At 37.9% G+C, this 19124-nt stretch overlaps 2 protein-coding genes across 12 annotated transcripts in view; both read right to left on the reverse strand.

The window, feature by feature from the left end:
* Nucleotides 1-9674: 9674 nt before the first annotated feature.
* Nucleotides 9675-11020, reverse strand: LOC5577919 (metaxin-2). Its single transcript, XM_001656654.2, has 4 exons — nt 10818-11020; nt 10410-10756; nt 9986-10227; nt 9675-9927 (listed from the first exon to the last, which is right to left on the reverse strand). Exons 1-4 carry the CDS (start codon nt 10858-10860, stop codon nt 9762-9764), a joined length of 798 nt encoding a protein of 265 aa, XP_001656704.1. The 5' UTR covers nt 10861-11020; the 3' UTR covers nt 9675-9761.
* A 4599-nt stretch (nt 11021-15619) lies between these two features.
* The window catches only part of LOC5577917 (protein phosphatase 1B), a 70260-nt gene continuing 66755 nt past the window's right edge, over nt 15620-19124 (reverse strand). For all 11 annotated transcript variants that reach the window (XM_021847133.1, XM_021847130.1, XM_021847129.1 and 8 more), the window contains one exon: nt 15620-17287. In XM_021847133.1, the coding sequence (XP_021702825.1) occupies nt 17216-17287 (72 nt within the window). In that variant the 3' untranslated portion in view covers nt 15620-17215. The remainder of the gene's footprint in view (nt 17288-19124) is intronic.

Raw genomic sequence — 19124 nt, forward strand, 5'->3', positions numbered from 1 at the left:
TAACTAGTTTTTTATTTATCCGAAACAGTCAGAAACACGGGCTACATTGAGTACTTCTGCTCGATTGCGTAGAACCCTTCTATGGAATATTTTCTTAGGGGAACTTACGTATTATCGGCCGATTTGTTCTCTTCGTCATGGGGGGTTTTTATCGACCAAAACTTCTGAAATTCGGCAGTAAGATGCACTTATATGGTGAAAGTATTGGTGCATAATTTGAGCACAAATATTTTTTAGAAAACCACCCAAGACGAAGAGAACAATGCTGCCGAAAATACAACAAGTCACTCTATATAACTTGCTTTCGAATTGTTGAAAGAATGTTTTACTGGAGTCTGGATTTGGATGAAGTGGAAAAATCGCGGTGTCGATTTTTCATAGCCCGTAGTGTTTTTTTTTTCAGTGTTCTACGTTGCTGCTGCTGCTACTGCTAAGCTTATACAGGACGAGGTCCTTGACAGGAGGTGCACACCAAATTTTTAATGCTGTAAACCAGCAATTTTTTGCTGATTTTTTTTGTGCTGTAAATTCAGCAATCGATCCAGCAAAACAAAATTTACTGGATCTTTCAGCAAATCAAATTTTCATCAAGGTGACAGCTGGTTTGCTGACCATCCAGCAATATAAATTTGAATTTGCTGATTAATCAGTACTTGATTATTTGTTATTCTAGTGGGATTTCTTGCTGCTTTCCAGCAATTTCAGATCGCCTGCACCTGGCTGGTGTAAAATTTAGTTATTGTTCATTGGAAATATATATATATATATATATATATATATATATATATATATATATATATATATATATATATTTATTTAACAAAACCATACATTCACACCATGTTTCTGCGCCGTTGGGGAATCGAATAGGATCAATTGGTAGAGGAAAAGTACCGCCTGCCGTTCGACTGTCGTTGCTATCCTAAAAATAAACACTTAAGTAATTCTACAATACTTAGTATTTTATTGAATATAGTACATACCAAATACGATACTCTAAAGGATGTAAAAATGTGCTGGTTGGTTAAATTTTCGTTAAACTCCGTGCCAGGTAAGCCAATGAAACAAGCGGGACTGTTTTATATTTATCGGTTGACAAGTAAAACTGTTTGCTGGTTTTCAGCAAATAAAACAATTGCTGATGCAAGTTCAGTAATTATGTTTGCTGGTTTTCGGCAAAATTTCAAATCGATTGCTGGTCATCAATCATCTGTCATGTATATTAATGAAAATCAGCAATTCCGATGGTATTGACAAGTATCCAGCAAGTTAGATTACTGAATTCCAGTAAACAATTTCATAAGTGCTGAATATCAGTAAAATGGTGCATTGCTGAATTGGTTTCAGCAAACGAAATTGCTGGAAGATAGATCGAAAATTTGCTGTGTACCAAGTATGGAACCGCATCATCAAGTATTGCGACACCCTGTTTGGAAGTCTAGTTTGCTGACACCTGAATCGGTATTTTGGGATCTATCTACAATGCTGCGGTATCCAACAAAGTTGTTCGAAGCTTTTACCGACCCAAAAATACTTAGGTTTTCCATAAATTATTACTTGAGCCAGTCAAATTATAATTAAATTTAACACTGGAACGTTTCGTTAACCAAATTAAAGATTAATTACTGTAAAAATGTCCAAAATGTTGTTGAAAAATTTGCTGAATGTTTGTGATTTTCGGCTCTATGTGGTTCGACCTTTAGTGGTTTTAACCTTTTGTGATTTCGTCCATTTGTGATTCGGCCTTCTGTGTTTTTGGTGGCAGACCCGTCATAAGTGACTATTTTGGGGATGGGATTTGATCCCAGGTCCTCGGCGTGAGAGGTGTGAGTTCTAATCACCCGTCCGCTCATCAGAAATATTAAATTTCTGATGAGGTTACGGGTCTGGTGTGGTTATTAAATCTAACTGTTCCGTAAAGGTGAAATAATCTGGAGCTAAATTGCAGTATTTTGGATAAGTCGATAATAATGGTTTAGTAACAAATTTTTACATTTTGATTTCCCTCCCCTTGGTTATGCGACCTTGCCGCGATGGGAGGGCATAATCCATTAGCCCATATGATAGAAACCAAAGGCGTAACCTGTACTGGTGGTATCACATTTTGGCATTTTTTGCTTAAAGCCGCGTCATAATTCATATGGCATAGACGCAATAATATCTCGGATGTGATCCAACGGACATTCTGCGTCATTGATAGAATTGATGCCCATTTCAAATAATTAATCTATTCGAAGTGGACATTAATACTATTGGTGACGTTCAGTTTGCCTTTTTCTAACCAGAATGATCCGTAGCCACTCTTACTATTAGCTAGCTAGATACATCGTTATCATATACGACGTAAGGAATACTTAGGAACTCTTAGGAAAATGACTAGTAGATTCACTGAGTAGAAAAAGTGGCGACATTCTTATTTTAATATGGTTTTTACATTGCCATAATAAGAAATACCTCTTTTGTAACAGCGGTATAAATAATCTAATTCCAGCTTCATTTTCGCAAAATTTACAAGTAGAAAGTAGGCGTTGTGAAGCATTGCATTTGCCACCGAAAAGTGAATCTTGTAGGAGACTGTAATAGAAGCCTAAGGTAACTTTACTCTTCAATATTCACTATAAAAATGACTATGGAAAGTAAGACGCTGAGATCGATCATTAGGGTACACTTGCTAGTTTCGAAAAATTGTTGAACAGACAAGGAAAGCGACTTTTTTCTTCAAGGATATATGAACGTAATGACCAATAAATACTTTTAACAACAAAAAATGAAATTAACTAGAACTACTACTAAACAGCCTAATTTTGTTAAGACTTGACGACACTTGACATTTAAGACTCTAATCTTACGTAAAATACAATAGTAATCAGAATAGCACTTGAATGACAAATTATTCAAAACCATTTCGACTAGACAGTATTAGTAATGCACTACTATTTCAAACAAAATCTACACTACTATTTCAAACAAATTCTAATGGAGCTACTGATTTTCATAATGCTTCCTTTTCTCAGAAGCAAGGGAATATGGGTACTTTGCAAAAACTACCACGTCACAATACTAATAAAAAAACAGTGTTCATGTGGGCGCCATTGCCTAGTCCGTCTGAGTATTGGTCCTGGTAGAGGGGAAACTTGGCAAAAGCCAGACCGAGGGTTCAGCCTTGACAAGTTAAGCTGTCAGGCAGCTCCAACTGAATACCATACAAAAAAAAAAAAAAAATTACATTTTGATTTCAGAAGAGAAATGCTTTGTTTTTTTAAATTTTGTTTCTTATGAGAATTTTTGGAAAGATACTGATGAATTTTCACCGGATTTTAATGATATTCATGTTATTAAAATCTCTCTCCTCTCATCAGAAGACACTGTCCTTTCGGGATTTTATGAGAATCTTCTCAGGATTCTTAACAAAATCTTTTCAGGATTCTCATCAGAATCCTCTCTAAATTCTCATTAGCATCCTTCGAGGGTGCTTTTAAATTTGTGCCTGAATTCTCATCAGAATTCTCATCAAAATCTTCTCTGGAATGTCATGAAAATTCTCTCCGAGATACATTGTCTCCGGATTCTCATCAGAACTTTCCAAAATTTTCATCAGACTACTTCCAGAATTCTCGTCAGAATGCATCCAGGATTCTCATCGGAATCCTTCCAAGGTTCTTGTCAGTATGCTTCCAGGATTTCCAATAAAAATCCTTTCAGAATTCTATTCGGAATCCTTCCAAAAGACTCGTCATTAAAACCTTCCAGGATTGTCAGCAGAAACCTTGCAGGTATCTCTTTAGAAACCAGGATACTCAAAAGAACTTAGCTTAGCTTAGACTGACTACACATATCAATGGTTGCTATTCCGTGATTCACTACAGTCAGTGAAGATGCGTAAAGAATCATCTTTGGTTGGGATTGGGAATAATCTTTTTGAGTGTGCATAATTTAGTGCCTCTATTTATACAGGATTATAACGACGCCGACCACGTTCTTGCAGACAGGTGGGATTGGCAGAAGGACTTTAGAGTGTAACCTTTACTATTTGGAAACCGTGTTTACCTCTGCATCTCCACAAAGGTTACTGGGAGAGATCTTTGTTAATGGAGAGGATCGTTGGGTCACAGGATTTACTTTGATAAGCGATTAGACCATGATAAACAATTATTTGTGAGATATAAACATGCTTACAAATAATATTTTCAATTGTTACGAAACAAAATCCTAGTAGAAGAAAATAATTTGTTGAACAAACAGCTAAATATAACATTCCTACAACAGCAGTTAGGACGAAAGCCTGTGTTATCATGTTTTACTCATATGGAAAGGAAAAAAAAAACGATTGACTGAACTAGTGATCCTTTATATGAGAGAAAAGCGGAAGTAAAATGGAATGATTTGGCAACAGACCAGCAGTGCTGAGTTTGCTCGGGGTCGAGAATAATATTGTAACACGGACATGGCTTCCTCATTGCTAAAATGTGTATTTTGTTTCGTTATAGGTCTTTGAGCTACATTTCCAAACTAATGAACAGTAGAAAAAATTAACATCTAAATATCGCTTTGACAAAAATTCAAAAAAGCAAAATATAACATATTTTTGCTCTGTGCAAAACAACTTTTACCGAAATAACTTCTACCGGATTACATTACTCCTCAAGAAAAGTTCAAAACAAACATATCGCATGTTAGTTTTGCTCACGCTTTGACAGCTCTCGCTGCTCGATCGGCTCACACTTTGACAGAAATGTCAGCTTCTGCGTATCTCTCTTATAAAGGATCACTAGGTTGGACTATTACAGAGCACTCTTATGTCGACAGTGGCGAACCATTCACAGTTTTTTTAATTACTAAAATAAAGGTAAAAGTGAAGGTGTATTTTGAAAAAATAAAGTAAAACATAAATAATTTATGGATAAGTTTGTTGAAAATTCATAATTACGTGCCACCGTTGTAACGATTACACTGCGGAACACGTTTTTGTCTCAAGCACCAAAATAGCGTTAGTCACTCAATTAAGGGTTGCTGAATCCATTGCCGTTTTCAGAAATATCATAGCACGTCTAGTTTTTTACATATTGGCAGTTGAAAATGCAAAAATTGACTAGTTTAGCCAACTTGCATGCAAGTTTGCCAGCTTGTAAGGTAATATATTTGCTTAATTTGCCATAGAATTCAAACATTATGTATATAGCTATACTTATCGGTAAAGTTTGTAATACCTTCGATGTGAAAAAGTTATTTTTTGATGGTTTTGAAAAGTATTGTATTTTCTCACATAAGAGAAACAAAGAATTTTATATGGAGACAGCAAACATGTCGAAGAAATCGGTTTAATTTAAATTTAATCGCGCGATTTCAACCAAATTTATTCCAAAATGAAAGTTTAAGTGCAAAATAGCATGCTTAGTGGATCAGATCACAAAAAAATTCGATAAATTATACTTTAAATTTCATGTAAACATTAATAAAATCAATGTTTTATACAACTTTGGCGACCTGTAGCTAAAAATTGTGACGTGCTGGAACATTTCTGAAAATAACATCAGATTCAGCAACCTCAAATCTACTCGAGACACATATTTTGATCCTTGAGACACGCAAAAATGTCATTTTTGTTACGCTGTGTTATATGTGTATTCATACATATTTTAAAAATTTGAAATAAAAGTATGAAACGAGCTCACCAATTGATCCTTCATTCTTGACTGAGCATCTTTACTTAACGCATACACACTAACTGAGAATGAAATCACTCTGAAGACGCGAGAAAACAATCACTTCTGTTTTTCAAGCAGAAAATCGCTCTGGCAATCGCTGGCCAAATAAAGATCTTGAAAACTTCACAAAACCTCATATCGTAATTTTCAGATTTTTCCAAGAATACTGAACCGATTTGCATGATTTTTTCAGAGTAGCTCCTTATTACCTGGCAATGTATAGCCCACATTTTATTTTTTTGATAAATTGACCAAAAACAAAATGGCCGCCAAAGACATTTTGTATGGAGAATGTCGGTCCCCCAAGGGACATTGGAATATCTTCAAAACCAGATCACCAATGATTAATATCGACATGGATTCTTAAACTAGAAGAGTTTTTTGAGAACTTGTGAAAAAATTGTGCAAAAATACCAAGAAACAAAAAAGTTATCGCGATTTGAATATATGTTTGCGGTAAAAAAATGAAGCTGCCGGTAGAGGGGTTAAAAACAAAACATTGATCTTCTGAAACCAGAAGTGGAATTTTGTTACTAAACTAGAGTTCATATTTTTTTCCAATTTTATCAGATTTAATTTTCAGAAACAGTGTTTTTATTTTACGCATAATGGGAAGTTTTTAATGATAGAAAAATATGCAGCCTTGATAATACTCCTCAACATCATTAGAGTTTGGTGACATACTCTAGAGCTGCGCGCTGCCTTTGCCTCTTTGCGAGGGAGCGAAACAATGCTAAGCAAAGAGGCTACGAAAAATGAGCGAGGAAGATGCAGCACAAAACATAACCGAGTAAAAATCCATCAAAAAAGGGTGCTCTCACAACTCCCCGAGGACTGCTTTGGTCGGGCGGCAGACTCAAGAGTTCTTTTGAAGTGTGAGTAAAGTTGAGCCTCGCAACAAGATAAAGAGAGTACCTGAAAAATCCACGCATTTTTTTTGCACTCACTCGAATCGCTTGAGGATCTGTGTTGAAATTTTTATCTCCTCAGAAAAACGCCAAAATCACCTCCTCTTTGCATCGCAGACTAGATTCTATCAAGCCTGAAAATATGTTTTATTTATAAACAAATGTAAATATTACTGTTTCTGTAGCATTGAAGCATATAACATGTAATACTTATTGTATAACTTAATGTCAAATGCGACCAACTAGGCTAAAACTGATTATCATTTCAGCATATACGATTCCTACTAATTCAAGAAGAGGCTGGAAAAATTCTAGGACAAGATGTGCCAGGTGCCTGTCAAAAAAAAACCATTTCTCATTTGGTCGTTTTGTCATAAGCCTACTTTCATATCGTTGAGTTGGGTTGCAACAGGGCATTGCCCGGCCGTGTGGCTAGTTCATTAAGGCCGCACGGGACGTCATCATAATCACCCTATCCATTTCAAGAAGCAAATCCCAAAAACCACGCCATATATCGATGCGAAAATGTATCACTATGATTCTATATATGTAGTGCACAACCCAATAAATTTTCAGCTTCATCCGTTCACTAAAACTCGAGATTTGCTTCCACAAAGTTTTGATGATAATTATTAGAGTAAGAAAGATAGGGAAAATAATACGGTCTCCCGTGTCACCTTAATTAGAGTTCATCGAAAGTTTGAACATTTTTTATTAAGTCTTTTTGTTTCAAATCTATGTATAATTGATGTTACGTTTACTGCATGTGCTCCTACAAAGCTAAAATGAATAATAATACTTAATTGGGAGTAATATATTGCAATTTTAGGGAAAACTTTCCGTTTTACGGTTCAACGAAAAGCTACTGCAGCTGTCGTTTTGCTGATTTGCACTGATAAACCATCAGTAGGCTTCAATGACACCTTGGATACTGTCTTGATGATTGTTGTTAGCCGCTTTTTTTCTTAGCGTTTTCCAAGGTATCTAGAAGGGAGGTAACCCAATGTGTCAGATTTCCCATTCCGCCATTTTGAAATGCAAGTGACAGCTGGCGAGTTTGTTTTAGTTGTTTAGATATCAGATGCATGGCCTGACAAAGTAGGTATAGAATGTTTCTTTTACACCCACATCTGTGTGGTATACGCGGCAAAGTATCTGAATTTATTTCACTGTGTGATGCACTGATAGTAGAATGAGAGACGACTTACGAGATAAAGTTACAAGGATACAACCGCCATCGTCAGACGGCGATACCGTGGCGCATCCTCTTTTTCATCGGTAGACCATCGGTGGTGAGTGGCTCTCACCCGCTGCACTATTCGAAATTTCCACATTTACATGCATTACATGCAATTGTTAACCAATTTTTCAAATAATCTGCTTTTCTTTGACACAAAACACCGGAATATTACATTAAAGACGAAAATTTGATTCGCGACAAAATGCTGAAGAAAATTTTCACTTCACTGTGTTAATGTTTGTTGGAATAAACATTCCCTAACAACCCCATAGAAACGGTTGAGTACACAAACCCGCCAGCTAGCCAACTCGCCAGCTGTTACTTCCGCCTTCCCTGCAGCTAACCACACCGCGCACCCACTGACTGCTAAGATCGGTAAACCTGTCATTATAATAATCTTGGCGTTTTCTCAAACTGTGATCCTCAAGATCAGTAGTCGAGAAGCTTGAGCTCGGGGCTATATCACATATGCAATTGCTTGGCATCAAATGCGAATGTTGTTTGAAACACGATTGCGTTGATGACATTTGATAGCTGTTTTCTTCAATCATCATCCATCATTGAAAAAGCAAAGCTACTATGTTCAATTTTGTAACATGTCAGCAATTGCGCCATATGGCAGCAGCTCTAAATGCAGGGGAATGAGGAATATCGTATTTCCGATGATTTTTTACAATTTATCTGTAATTCGGATACAAAAATGATGTACTACAATAATGTTCAGAAATGGCAAAGGAATGATACTACGGTTGAACTTTTATGATTAGGCATGAGGTTAAGAATCTCGTAGAACAAAAACTGTAGAGAAATGTATGTTTTACTGGTACTTTAATGAACAAAAATCAATTTTATGAGGTCAAAACCAACTCTAATCGGCATACAGTGTTCTCAAAAGTTGTAAAGTACTAATAATACGTTCAACTAGTGGTATTTATTTTGATTTTCGTTTTTCCAAATTCTCGTTAGAATTTTTTTTATGTTAAAAATAGCCAAAAAACACAAATTCAACTTGAGGCACCTCCTAATCTTCTCCAAATTGGATGAAAATTTGTCTGGTAGTTTGTTTTAGTATTGCAATTAGGACTAGTAGGTGACTGGTTGAATTCCAGACAATTTGATTTTTGTGAAACTGTCTAATATATATATATAAAATCCCATAGAACAGGAAACAATTATGCAAATAGGGGCAGTATAGAGCTAAATGCATTCATTTCGCTTCTGCAATTTCTAACTTCAAAGAACCATACATCTAATTTCTCCCATCTTCCCTATCCCTCCAGGTAAATTAATAGGGTCCAAAAGGCCTGTCCCAATTATAATGCCAAACGCTTAAGTTTAGGCCAAAAACACATGTTTACTAAATTTATTAATGTTTTTCTTTTGTTTAAGTCCAAAAAACTTTTTTTTTTGATTTTGTCACACTCCTTGGGTTAAACTCAAATTTTGGGTGTATTTTGCTTTCCGTGTCCCTTCAGAAATGTCAGATAGGAACAACCCCAGTGTTAAAACTTAAACCCTGTGGTGTTTTTGTCGATTAAGCGAACGTCAAACATGATCAAAAGTGTCAAGGTTCATTTATGGACTCAATTTTTAAATTAAAGTTTAAATATGATGTAGCCGTTATTTGAGCGGGAAAAATAACATGCTCTTTCGTGTCAATAAATAAAAACAAGATTTCATTAAACATTTTAGGACTCAATTGTTGGTACGACTTATATGACGATGGCACAAATCTCCCAATACAAGGGGAACGTACCTCTGGAGTCGGCCTTCTTGTACCTGACCGGAAAGGCTTTCGTTATTATGAATATGTTTCGTTAATTTAATAAGCTAAAATGAATAATGTAATAGATTAAATAACTAGATTTTTTATCAGAAACACTCGTTAATAACAACATTTCGATCGAATCAGCGACCTCCGGCCACCTTCTTGAAATACTTCTCCTCGATATTTTTGCAGAACTTAGTCAGATTCTTGAACTGGTTGATCGTCACAGCCAGAACATTGTTCGGGAGCGTCATGGTGAAAATGCTGAACAGGTGTCCAAACACCAGAGCATCCAATTCAGTTGGCCTAAAAGAGACAAGCAGCATAAAACACTGAAAAATCATACTCCCTCATCAGAACTTACTCATCGCCATAGAAGTACTTCTTGTCGCCCAGTTGCATGCTGAGCGAAGTGCAAAGCTTCTCCACTTTTTCCACCACCTCGTCGAGGGTAATGTTGAGGAAATCGGCCACCCCCAACTGTCGACGCACGGCCATCTGTTTCCGCCAGTTCTGGATGTGGTTCAGCGGGAACGGATACACGCATCCGTTCCGTTGGCGAGTGACCTTGTGCAGCACCTCCGGGTCCACCCAGCTTATGTATTGCTAGGAAAAAAAAGTCAAAATATCAAACCAATTAGATTGCTCTAGTGGTGTTTTCGGGTTCTGAACCACGGTGCATTGATGTATGTATGTATGTTTATTTATTTGTGACGATAACCTATTAGTTTTAAACTTTTTACAAGGTCAAGGATATCACACATCCCTAATTTCCCACCCACTCTTACCTCAGCGTTGGTGAAAATCTGCTCCACCAGACAAAGGTGCGCCCGCATATCGTCTTTCTGGTCCGGCGTCAGCTGCTTGGTCAGTGATAGGCCCTTCAGCTCGACGAAGCTAAGGATGTGTTCGAACTCGGCGTAGGTGTAGTTCTCCACGCGCAGAACCGGAAGCTTGGTGCGTTTTCCGCCCGGTGACATGAACTCGGCATTCGCCCTCTGGTCCACAACGAACGGAAGGTTCAACATGGTCAGGTAGGTGCGGACAGCCAGACAGCTGGCATGTTCCGCCAGAAGGATTTGCTCCTCCTCGTAGGGTTGGTAGAGATGGGCTTGCTGAGGCCACGGTTGGGATGCTGCGTGTGGAAGAGTTTATTCACGCTGTTAGGATGTTCTAATACTTTTCAAGGCACTTACCAATGGTCTCATTCTTCAGGTATTCGCTTGTGATTGCACTCATTTTGATTTCTTTGGTTACAGTACAACAGACAATAACATAAAAGTTCAGGAATACCTTCTCGTTCTATGCAGTTACTGTGCTCTGAAGTGATGAACAGGACTACGCAGTCAAAACAAAGTTACATAAAGCATAAAAGGAACCGGGCGACGTTGTGTGTAAACAAAAACCACCCAAAAATTTGACAGTTATGTTGAGAAGCGCATAAACATGTGATACCCGAGTAAAATAAAGCTATGAAAACTTGCATGCAAGATGCTTCATAATTGAAAGTGGTTCTCAGCAGAGAACATTGTGCTTATTCTGCGCGGCGTGTGAGTCGAAACGAGTCGCTCTCACCGCGAGTGACGTGAGACGACTAATGTTAATCAAATGGGAGCGAGTCGACAATTGTCACCTCATTCGACTCGTGTCACCTCACACGCCGCGCAGAATAAGCACGTATGATTATACATGAGAGAGAGGAGACTGGCTTAGATTGCGAGCCCCAAAAAATCATGGGAACCTGTCACTAACTGTCACTGGAAAACCGCACATTCAGGGCAGAAGTGAAAAACCGTCAAAATTTAAGTAAATTTAACTGAAATTTCGAGGTGTTTTCCGAAGATTTCACATTTAAAAAAAGTTAAATTATTAAATTTAGTTGTGTGTTGGCAAGCTGCTATTGATTTCTTTATATTCATAGTGAACATCAACAAATTTTCATACTGAACAAAAAGAAATGAATATAATTTTGATTTGTTTTTTCCATTTGAAATTATTCCGTAAATCTTTCTGGAGTTCTTCTGGACATCGGAATTATTCTGGAAAATATTCATGAAATCTTCTGGATGTCTGTGACTTTTCCTTGAATCTTCCAGGGATTCTTGCGAAATAACTTCTGGGATTCTTTTGGATCTGTAAAAAACATTCAAAATCCATTTTGAATTTTCCTAAGATTGTTTCAGATATTTACGAGAATCCTTAAAATAATTCCTTTAGAAATCTCCCTGATAATATTTTAGTGATTTATCTGTGCTTCTGTGGATAACAGGATAACAGAAAGAAATCTGGGGGTATTTCAGAAGAATTTCCAAAAGAATCCTAGAGAGATACTCGAAAGAATAACAGAGTTTTCTTGAAAAAATCAGGATACTCCCAGATCCTAGAGGTAATTCGGGAAGAATTTCTGCAAGAATCCACAACAGAAGGATTTGAAGGATCCTCAGAAAGATTTTCGAAAGAATCCCAGAAGGCTTCTCGAAAGAATGCTAGAAAGATATCCGGAAGATTTCCTACAGGATTTTCGGAAGAGTCCCAGAAAAATTTCAAGAATATTGACGTAAAAATCTCAGTGGCATTTCTAGAATAATTTTAGAAAGATTTTCGGAAGCATCCTCGAAAGTATTCTAAAAGGATTCCGAAAGCATCTCAGGTGATTTCAGGAAGAATACCAGAGGTATTCTGATAATAATCCCAGAAGTATTTCAAAGATATTGACGTAAAAATCTCAATGGAATTTCTAGAAGACTTTCAGAAAATTTTTCGAAAGTATTCTAAAAAGATTTCCGAAAACATCTCAGGTGATTTCCGGAAAAAAATCTAGAGTTATTTTCGGAGGAATTCTCGAAGAATTTCTAGTAGAGTAGTACATTTTTCGATAAAATCCTCTAAAAATATCCAAAAGAATTGCATCAGGATTTTTGGTAAAATCTTCCATAGTATTTCCAAAACACACTGATATTTTCAAGAATTTCAAATAAAAATAGTTTCCTGGATTCCAAAAGTAATCCTTAGGGAGATGCACAGAAAATCACATACAGAGTTCTGCAAAAAAATGTCCAGAAGAATCGCAAAGGGATATCCGAAAGATGTAATACCGGAATGGTAACGTTTTTTTGTATGAATCCCAAAGCGATATCTGGAAGAAAATTCAGAAATAATCTCAAGGAGGATTTGAAGGATTCATGAGTGCACGGATAAAAATCTGATCCCCACACCATGATTTACAAATCATGAAATTCATAAATTGGTTAGGTCATGATATCAGGATCACAAATCATGGTTCCTGGAGTCATAATCATGATTCCTCATAAGCGTAACATCCAGTGTGAAAACACTAAGCGGCGCACTTTGCCTCATCACATTCGTATCGATCACTCACATTTCAAGATGACGAAGCGGTTGAGTGGTAGAGTACGTGACTCACAATCGGAAGGTTCTTGGATCGAATCTCGATGTATGCTATTTTTACATTTTTTTTTTATTTTTCTCGATCATAAACGGATGCGCGGTTCAGCATTTTTGGAATTTGAATCATGATTCCGAGCAATCAGCTACAAAAACCTAACGCGTGTGTTGCGTTACGGCAATCTGACTCATGATATCATGAGTCCAAATCATGGTGTATTTTCATAAGACGAAAACACGCTGGAATCATGATATCATGAGTCATAATCTTGTTTTTGGATTCTGATTTTTACCCGTGTGATTTAAGGAAGAATCCCGGGAGAAGCTCCCAACCTTCAGCATGGCTTTGCTTTGTAGCCGCGGACTCTAACCACTCGGCTAAGGAAGGCCCTCCTCTCCGGGCCCATTTTGATGAGTTCAGCTCCAATACCATCCTTACTAGAGTTACTGTGCACGTGCTGTAGCCTTAGGTGCAGGAGCCTCATTTCTTGTAAGCGCACGGGTGCGCTATACATTGTGAGACCTTTTTTGGTGTGCCTCATTTTTCTTGAGATGTGTCTCACTGCGGTCTCATGCGCTCCGTCACATGTGCTGTTTAAAATTCAGCGCAATAATTGAAGTGATTACAAAAGTTTTCAACGAGGGCCGAAATCGTAACTCTTGGATCGCGAGTCTTCGATCGTATCATGTACACCATCTAGACACCTGCATAATGAGGCGAAAATAGTTGTAGAGGCTCTTCGTTACTAGGCAGTTGTTTTACAACTTGGATACCGATGGCGAGCCGTAGCGCCGAGCAGCGCATGAGACGAGTCTCCCCGAGAGCACATCACCTAACGCGCGCTTTTAGAATTTTCGTGAGCCTCCGTCTAGCGCAGCACACTAGGATTCCGTTGAGCTGAGAGACGGTTTGGTTGGAGGCTCGTCAGTACATTTCTGTGCTCCTGAGAAACATGTACCTCTAATCCTTACCAGCGGCCTTGTTTTTCTTGAGCTGGTTGATGGCATCCTTAACTTCCCTCAATGTGGGGCCAGGTTGGTTTCTTCATCCGCCGTTCTGACGTAGACACTTCCTCCGCTGTCGTGACCCTCGGCGCCTGTGTTCTCCGTGCCATTCAGGTATTCATGGTAGATCAAGATGCTTACGTCCTTATCCCTACACATTTCGGCTCGCGGCACGAAGCCTTTCCGGGATGCGTTAAGCTTCTCGTAGAACTTTCGCGTTTCTTGTGAACGATGCAGCTGTTCCATTTCTTCACATTCCACTTCTTCCAGGCGGCGCTTTTTTTCCCGGAATAGGTGGGTTTGCTGCTTTCGTTTTCTTTTATATCGCTCTACGTTTTGTCGCGTTCCTTGCTGCAGCATTGCAGCCCGCGCTGCATCCTTCTCCTCAAAACCTGCCTGTATTCTTCGTCGAATCAATCGTTACAAGTCCTCCTTTCCACGTACCCGACGATGCTCTTGGCTGCGTTGTTGATGGCTATGGTTATGTTGCTCCAGCAGTCCTCAAGAGGGGCTTCGTCAAGCTCGCCCTCTTCCGGCAACGCTACCTCGAGATAGTGCGCGTATGCAACAGTGACGTTCGGTTGGGCCAGTCGCGCTAGGTCATACCGAGGCGGGCGTCGATACCGTACATTGTTGATGACGGATAGTTTATGGCGCAGTTTCACCATCACTAGATAGTGATCAGAGTCAATGTTAGCGCCACGATAGGTTCTGATGCCGGTAATATCGGAGAAGTGCCGTCCATCCATCAAAACGTGGAAGAGCCTAATGGAATTGAAATAATTTCACATGGATTTTCCGTTAGTTACACACAATATTTATTTTACTTATTCGTGGTTTACGGCTAACCAGCCGAGTGGAAGTTTGACAACTACCGAAAAACTAAACATGACATATATTTTGCAATTGGATTAAATGAACAAATTGATGTGAAGTTTGCGAAAAAGTTACACGTCTTTTCAGTGAGAATCGAACTCACGACTCCCTGTTCTCTAGAAAGGGCGCGTTACCCCTACGCCACGAGAAGACTCATGGACGCAGAAGTTCACCTGAATTCGATTTCAGCTCAATAAGCACGTGGTCCTCTTTCGCAAAGCGCACCTCTTTCGGAAGAATTAGATGCCCATCCAAACACAACGCATTCTATTTATAGGTATCCAGTGACTGCTCAAAGCCAAGCCCTCTGGTCGGTTGATGTAGTATTGTGGATGGTTGGCTGAGAGTTTGTGATAGGGTGGTGGAGTCTGGCTGTAGGCTACCTACTCCTTTATGGCCTTAATCTAATCTCCTCTGCTTCTGATAGAGCAATGAGCTTAGAAAATCTACACTTAATTACGATTATTACCTGTCGTTCCAAACAATTTCACTGTTACGATACGCTATCCACGAATTTCTTGTTAATACTCGAAACACAAAATGACCAGCACTTACATATATTCTATCTCCATCTGCAACCATGTACTGTATTTTGGTAGAATGGTCAATGGTCAGGCCGATCCTAGAGAATTATTTTATCTTTGTAGGCGGCAGATAGATAGAGCTCTACCATAACTGTAAGGAATTGTCATCACCAAGAAAATAATCCAAGTCTAGTAATAAAACACCAACTCTATTTTTGTTCAATTTGTCCATTTACAAGTTTGATTTTTCAATAATAAATACCAGATTCTTACATATTGTTTTTGTTGGTTTCTCTCTGTTGGTTGGAAACGGGAATTTATGCTTCATAAACGATGCCTCGTGGCACATTGTTTCTTCACATCAAATTTACCGTCAGATCGGGATGACGATCTTTATTTCACAACTTATTCTTGCTGCCTTCAGTCAGTGTGGTCTGAATGCACAAGGTCGAAGAAGTGCTAGTGACTTCTCTCACTCAAGTCAAACAACACTCGTTTCTATCTCTTTTTTTTTATTTTGCAGTGTTACGTAGATATTTCTACACGATTTCCCGTTGAACAAATTATTCTATTATATGTATGGAGTGTACGCAGACGATATAATGGTTTATTTCCAAGCATATATCAGGTATTCAAATCTCATTTAGCTACATATGATCGTTTCTTGTTTTGCTTACTGCTTTTCTGTATGCTAGGTTCCTTCTCAACTTCTTGCGGTTTCTTTTTTCTTTTTTGCTTTAAGTAGGTAAATCGAGGTATAAACTATTTCGTAACATTACTTTGAACTAAACCTAACAACAAAAGTATCGAAAATATCTAAAGGAAAATAGGTACTAAATTCTACATTTTGATATCCGCCCATTAAGTGCAGATACTTCTATAGCTATCTGTTCGGGGGGATTCAGGAAAATAACTCCGACGCGATGGAACGTTCAGGTGGAATTACCTGAGATATTTACCGTGTGTTTTTCAGTTTCATCTTTTGCGGAGGTTCTCTTTTCACATAACTCATAAACCGCGCGAGTATAAACTTATGGATTTGTTTTTGCAGATGGGTATGGCAGACGGGCATCTGAACAGGTCATAAATAACCACTTGAAGTTCTCATTCCCTTTCCGATTCTGCAGGATTTTCCCCCATTATCAAGTCAAACACCACATTTTTGCTTGTTTAAATTAATTCACTTTTGCATCTCCCACATGAGAATGTTTCCGTTTTCGGGTACATCATTATGCTCTTATATAATCTTAATTTCATCATCATATATTCTATCTCTCTTTCTCTTTATCCTTATTAAGTAAACGCGATCAAATCCATCAAATTTTACACGTGTTCTACGAAAAAATAAAATTCTTACACATTCCATGAAATTGAATGCTACTTTTGCTTTTGTTGGCTTGTTGATGAGGATAATGTTCCTATGTGGCAATTTTACTCAATGTTTTCACAATGTTCATAGTTATGCTGCATTACTTCTTCTTTTCTTCATTTTTCCAATTATTTTTCGTCATTCATTAGCGTGTGGTACTCTTTGTATGAACGAGCTAACATGATTTATCCAAAAGTTAATGTTCTTTACGTTTCGTATTATCTGCCGAGCGTTACTTGGGTTTCTTCTATGTGTGAGTTTATACAGACATTGATGATGATGTACTTTGTTGGCGGTTTTTGGCTGCTTGATTTATCATTTTATTTTAAGAGGCTGTACAATAGATTGGAATAGAACGCTTCGATCATATATTTTGAGCAAAATACAAAACCACAATTTAACGACATAAACCTATTTAATTCGTTCCCTCGAACAACTCTGGAATCAGCGACACTGCATCGGAGGACGGGTGATTTGCTGCGTCAATCTGTAAAGTAAGTTCATGTTAAGTTTTGTAGGCAAAATAAATTTCTTTCCTGGCCGTTGAGAGTTCTACTGGTTCACAGAATGTCTAAATGCTCAAACAAGGTTTACAGATTACACTGAATTCAGTTCCCCAATCGACCTGCGATAAATAACCTCACACAGTGTCTATCAAGTGAGTTAGACTTATGCAACCTCAAGTCACAAAAGTATACACCAGCACCAGCTGTATCGTCAAGGAGAAGGTATACAACATACTTTTTTCCAGATAGCCAGATGTCCATTCTTTCCTTGAAGGAAATTGTGTGGAACATTTTCTGTGAGAAAGTTACACAAAATTGTGAGACATCCTGGAGGAATTATTGTATGGGTTTCAGGGTGATATACTGCAGAAATTGAAATAATTCCTGGAGCACTTTTTCGAGGAATTTGAGAGGGGATAGCGTAAGAACATGTCGCAAAGGAATTTCTGGAGCTCCCTGGTGACATTACTGTATGTAAATTCACGCTTATATTGAGCTGTTCGGTAACCCAATCTGCATGGTTATTAAATTAATTAACTCATTACGCGTGGTAAAGATGGACAAATTATGGGTGAAATTATGAAAAAAAAAATCCACGTGCTCGGCTGGGATTTGAACCCAGGACTCCGCGTGGTCTGTAGGGATTTGAATTCTAAACTTGTAACCAACTCACCAAGTAGCTCGGTAGCTTAGTTGGTAAAGCGCTCGTCTAGCATACAAAAGTCCTGGGTTCGAATCCCAGCCGAGCACGTGTATTTTTTCATAATTTCACCCATAATTTTTCCATCTTTACCACGCGTAATGAGTTAATTAATTTAATAACCATGCGGATTGGATTACCGAACAGCTCAATATAAGCGTCAATTTATATTAGAGTGTTACTGCCTCTCTGTAGTAGTCATGTCGTCACTTGAGTGAGAACGACACGTTGATAGCCTTCCCACATCTTTACTCTTCCGCAATACAGTTGTTGTGGAAAAGAAAAAAGTTGTCAGCCCTCCCGGAGTTTTTCTAAGATTTGGTTCAAGATTTTCGTTTAGGAATTCTTCATGAAATCTAACTAATATTTCATCTAAGGATATCTTCAGAAATTACTACTAAGATTTCTCCGGTGATTACACAGGATTCTCTACAATTTTTGTTCAGCATTTCTTAAAGATTTCAACATGAAATTTCTCCAAGAATACATTCAAAAATTATTCTAGAAGGAGCATTTCTAAGTCTCGTGGTAACGTCCGTGGCTCAAAAACAAAGCCTGCTAAGGTATCTGGGTTCAATTCGCTGTCTGTTCAAGATTTTTCCGTAATTTTCCTTGGCTTCCTTGGGCATAGAGTGTCGTTGTACCTGCCACGCGATATACGAATGTGAAAATGGAAATTTTGACAAGAAAAGCTCTAAGCTCTAAGTTAGTAACCGTGGATGTGCTCATAGAACACTGCGAAGGAAGCTTTATAAGAAAGTGGTGCTTGATACAATGTTTCAAAACGTTAGTTTCTCGATGTATATTGTACGAATTTGCTCATAATGATCTTGTTATTATAAAAAAAAAAACAAATAGGTTTATCATTTCTGTGAATATGAGCCGTTATATTCTAGTGAGACTATAAAATAAACATCTTTTTGATCCGACTATCGCCGTAAATGGTACTATAACTATAATTAGTACACCTACTCTACAGAAAAAAAAAAACAACTCGCCAATGTGTTGGGAGATCAATCCCTTGGTTGTATCACTTTCTGATACTGAACCCCAAAAGAAGTTTTGAAGAATCCATGAACTATTTAATTGAAAAACTATATGAGAAATATTACGAAGAG

This window comes from Aedes aegypti, chromosome 2 (assembly GCF_002204515.2).
Source record: "Aedes aegypti strain LVP_AGWG chromosome 2, AaegL5.0 Primary Assembly, whole genome shotgun sequence".
NCBI classification, from domain to species: Eukaryota; Metazoa; Arthropoda; class Insecta; order Diptera; family Culicidae; genus Aedes; species Aedes aegypti.